Source organism: Pseudorasbora parva, chromosome 18 (assembly GCF_024679245.1).
Source record: "Pseudorasbora parva isolate DD20220531a chromosome 18, ASM2467924v1, whole genome shotgun sequence".
Classification (NCBI taxonomy): Eukaryota; Metazoa; Chordata; class Actinopteri; order Cypriniformes; family Gobionidae; genus Pseudorasbora; species Pseudorasbora parva.
Window position 1 is genome coordinate 672,584 of NC_090189.1, and position 5,000 is coordinate 677,583.

Below are 5,000 nucleotides of genomic sequence, written 5' to 3' on the forward strand. Positions count from 1 at the left end.
ATAATCTGGTGAAATCCTGGAGGGCCTGTATGATATCCGGCACTGGTGGCCGGTATGATCTCTTCAGATTACAGCGGGGTCAGAGGTAAGTGCTGATGAGTCTAAATATGGAGGCTAATCTGTAAGCGTGTTCTGTTCCTTTATTGTTATTTTATTTTATTTTATTGCAACACTTCGGATTCATATGAATAAATCGATAATTAAATCATTAATTTATTTATAACATTGAGTTTTTCGTTAGAGAAACACTGTTGCTCGAAGAAGCACACATGCTCTGCTGTGGCTCTGTTTGGAACTACTTTCCTTGACAATATTTATAAGTTACTTAACACAATCGCTGTTTTGATTCCTACACGAGTCTCACACAGACACACAACCTTGTTTACGTTATTAAATAATCTGTTAACATTTGTTGTAATACAATTAATAATTCACAGCTATTGACACTTTGATCACGTTAATGTAAAACCCGTAATGGCAAATACTAGAGGTAGAGGTCGACCGATTCATCAGATTTGCCGATTAATCGGCACCGATAGCTGGTTGGTGGAACAATCGGCTATCGGCAAAAATTCATACCGATAGTTTTTCCGGTTTGCGTCCGTTGCGGGAGCGGCTGAGAAGGGTCTGCTGTCATTACACAGTAGCCTACGAGAGCTCTGAGAAGGGTCTGCTGGCCTTATAGAGCGCGAGAGCGGCCTCTAGAGGACAAATTAAAAACTATCACTGTTTACATTAACACGCGAGGACACGCGAGGCTCCGCGCTCCACAGCTCACGCTGCACAGAGCGCTGACACATCTGATGAGCGTTTAAAACACCAACAGAGAAACGGTATGAACACAGAACACTTCAGTACATGTTGCCGAATCATTATAAAGTCATTGATTTGTTGACTCGATGCTTTAGCAGGGGAAGAACAGCAGTATATGCACTTTGTCGTCGAGGCTGACAGGACGCTAATATTAGCAGCAGCGGTTACCTCACGCATTTAAAACGATTACACTTTTTTTGATGTGAGAAACTGTATCATGCATCCGACAGAAATATAAACGCATTAGACGTCAACACATATGCTGTTATTTTGATTAGAAAACCGTTGTGTTCTAAAAAAGCGAACTGTTGGATTTATATGAAATGATAACACTTAATATACTACAATTATATTCAATTTGTAACATTAAGTAAGGTTAATAAACGCTGTAGAAGTATTATTCACTGTTAGTTTTATCTGTTAACCTTTTTTATGCACTATGAACTAACATGAATGATTAAGGTAGATTTGTATGGCTCGAATATTAATACATGCTGTAAAATCTACATTACATAACGCATTTAGTTCATGTACGCTAAATAAACACATCATTGTTAATAAATGGGATTTGCAGTCTGTTACCTGACATTTACACATGTTTCTAGGTTATAGCTAAAGAAACTTTTATGTGTAATATTTTAATGTTTTAGTTATTTTCTGTAGAATTTTTTTTCTGTTAGAACTCATTTTAATATTTACATATTTAACACATTTTTATGGTTCAGTACTTTTTAAATTTCTTGTAATAAAGTTCAGCACTGCTTTTTTACCTGTTATTTTATGTATTATTATTATTATATTTTAATCTTGTATCTTTTTAAAAACTATCGGTCGATTAATCGGTTATCAGCAAGCGAGGTCCAACCTAGCTATCGGTATCGGGAAAAATCCATTATCGGTATTGGGAAAATCCACTATCGGTATCGGGAAAATCCACTATCGGTATCGGGAAAAGCCACTATCGGTATCGGTAAAATCCACTATCGGTATCGGGAAAATCCACTATCGGTATCGGTAAAATCCACTATCGGTATCGGTAAAATCCACTATCGGTATCGGTAAAATCCACTATCGGTATCGGTAAAATCCACTATCGGTATCGGTAAAATCCACTATCGGTATCGGTAAAATCCACTATCGGTATCGGTAAAATCCACTATCGGTATCGGTAAAATCCACTATCGGTATCGGTAAAATCCACTATCGGTATCGGTAAAATCCACTATCGGTATCGGGAAAATCCACTATCGGTATCGGTAAAATCCACTATCGGTATCGGTAAAATCCACTATCGGTATCGGTAAAATCCACTATCGGTATCGGTAAAATCCACTATCAGTATCGGTAAAATCCACTATCGGTATCGGTAAAATCCACTATCGGTATCGGTAAAATCCACTATCGGTATCGGTAAAATCCACTATCGGTATCGGGAAAATCCACTATCGGTATCGGTAAAATCCACTATCGGTATCGGTAAAATCCACTATCGGTATCGGTAAAATCCACTATCGGTATCGGTAAAATCCACTATCGGTATCGGTAAAATCCACTATCAGTATCGGTAAAATCCACTATCGGTATCGGTAAAATCCACTATCGGTCTCGGGAAAATCCACTATCGGTCGACCTCTAGTATATAGTAACATAATAACGAATGAATTAAGACAAATGTTTACCTCAGAATATGGTTTGCTAATTATGTCCAGACAAAGCTAACGGTAATCAGTAACGTTACTTACGTTGGTTTAGCTCTGCTGCGATCGCCGTTGTGGTCTACACTCGCGCTCCTGACGCTGCTAAACACGTTTTTCCTCCATGGCGGAGTTCCACTTTGTGATCTTGGTCTCCATTTGTTGTTCGTTGATCTTCTTTGGCTTGTAGTCAGCGATTTCCGTAGCGGCGCGTCATATGTGTTCTAAAATCGGCTCAAAATATCAAACATGTTTGATCTCCTCCGACTGGATGGAATCAAAATCTGAAGCTAAAATCGGCGTCTATGGCCGTGATATACTACGCGGTTTTTCATGCAATCGTACGGCTCTAATCTGCAGACTGGCTCTGACTTTTGTCAACTAGCGTCAACTTTAACTGTAAATCGTGTAGTGTATTCCAGCCTTAAAACACAATCATCCGCTGCAGTTTTCATCCGCCGCAGTCTTCATCCGCTGCTTTTATTGCTTTGGTTGTTATCTTCATTTATTGTGGATATTTAAAATGGTTTCCGTCTTTAGAAATAAACCTTTATTGATCTTTGTAAAGGTGCACCTGCATTATTACGCCATTATCATTATTTCAGATTAAAATGGTCTCAGAACGACATTATTATCGTTTATCGCAATCATATCTCGGCCAGTTTATCGTCCGGCTATATTTGTTTTCGTGACAGGCTTAGTCACACCCCTAGTGATGATGCGGAGAGTGTGATTGACAGCTGTGAGAGCAGATGGTCATGTGACATACTCACCCTTCTGAGCACGTGCGGTGGTCTCGAAGTATTTGACGGTCAGGTCCTGTATGGAGATTACGGCGGCGTGAGCCTTCCTCTGCCAATCCTCATCCTCCCTGCGGAGAGAGTCGATGCGCCGCGGGCCCAGCCGCTCCGTCTGCAGCGAGATCTGACACACACACACACACACACACACACACACGTCAGACACTATCCTCATTACTGCTGTAAACATGTGCACAATGACCGATGAAGAACCAAAACTATAATGAAGACTTTATCAGCGTCCACCCCCACAGCATTATGCTGCCGCCACCATGCTTCACTGTAGAGATGGGGTCGGCCAGGGCATGAGCGGAGCCGGGTTTCCTCCAGAGCTCAATCTGAGTTTCATCAGGCCAGAGGATTGTGCTCCTCATGCTCTGAGTCCTTCAGGAGACTTGGGAAACTCTAGGAGGCCTTTCCCTGAGGAGTGGCTTCCGTCACTCAGGCCTGATTGGTGGAGCACTCTCACACACACACACACACACATCTCACGCGCACACACACACTCACTCACGCACACACACACACACACACACACACACACACACACACACACACACACACACTCACACATCACACACACTCGCACACACACACTCGCACACACACACACACACACACACACACACACACACACTCACACACACACACACACACATCACACACACTCGCACACACACACACACACACACTCACACATCACACACACACATCTCACGCGCACACACACACTCACTCACGCACACACACACACGCACACACACACACATACACACACACATCACACACACACACATCTCACGCACACACACACACACACACACACTCACACACACTCACACTCACACACACACACACATCACACACACTCACACACACACACAATCACACACACTCGCACTCACGCACACACACACACTGACTCAACAGAATCAAGTCATTGTTTGAAACTGGTTCAGGATTCTGTGAGTGATTAATGCAGAAGGACCACCTCAGGGTCATTGTTGGGGAGTAAGACTCGATCTGACTTTTCCTGTAGTGTGTAATATATGTGTGTGTGTGTGTGTGTGTGTAAATGCTCTGATTCAATGGTCAGAGTGCAGATAAATGTCTCCCAAAACAAAGAAGCGATTCTGAACTGAAACGTCAGCAATTCAGTCTCACATATAACACATTTGCATAATGCCAGCCTCTGGTTTTGATTGGCAGAGCAGCGTCTCTTAGCCCCGCCCTCACTCACTGTAGTCGTCTCTGAGACTGGAAGAGTTTGGTTGCTGTCGGTCATGAGAAGGAGACTGTACACTAAACTTTATATCTGTGTGTGTGTGTGTGTGTGTGTGTGTGCATGTGTGTGTGAATGTGTGACAAAGGAAAAGCGTGTCAGTAAGTGAGTGCATAAGAGAGAGAGAGAGAGAGAGAGAGAGAGACAGAGAGAGAGTGTGTGTATTTACACACACCGCAGAGACTAATGTGAACCAGATGCAGCTGTGGTATATAGCACACACACACACACACACAGTGAGACACATCTGAATCGCATCATGCTGGAAATATCCTGATCTCACTGATGATGTCATATGAAGGAGACGCTCAGGAGCTTTGAGAGTCAGTTCACTCGTTTGAGGGTGAATGACGCTTCTGACTGGACTGATTCACTCTGAGAAGGCCGATTCACCAACAAATGACTCATTTG

The 5,000-nt window shown here is 42.5% G+C and overlaps 1 protein-coding gene and 1 long non-coding RNA gene across 2 annotated transcripts in view; one reads left to right on the top strand and one right to left on the bottom strand.

Annotated features, from left to right (window-relative positions):
* Window positions 1–5,000, bottom strand: part of jmy (junction mediating and regulatory protein, p53 cofactor) — a 37,978-nt gene that overhangs the window by 18,295 nt on the left and 14,683 nt on the right. Inside the window, 1 exon segment of the mRNA XM_067422636.1 lies at window positions 3,281–3,431. Coding sequence (XP_067278737.1) covers window positions 3,281–3,431 — 151 coding nt within the window.
* Window positions 1–5,000, top strand: part of LOC137045780 (uncharacterized) — an 84,877-nt gene that overhangs the window by 6,115 nt on the left and 73,762 nt on the right. The window lies entirely within an intron of this gene.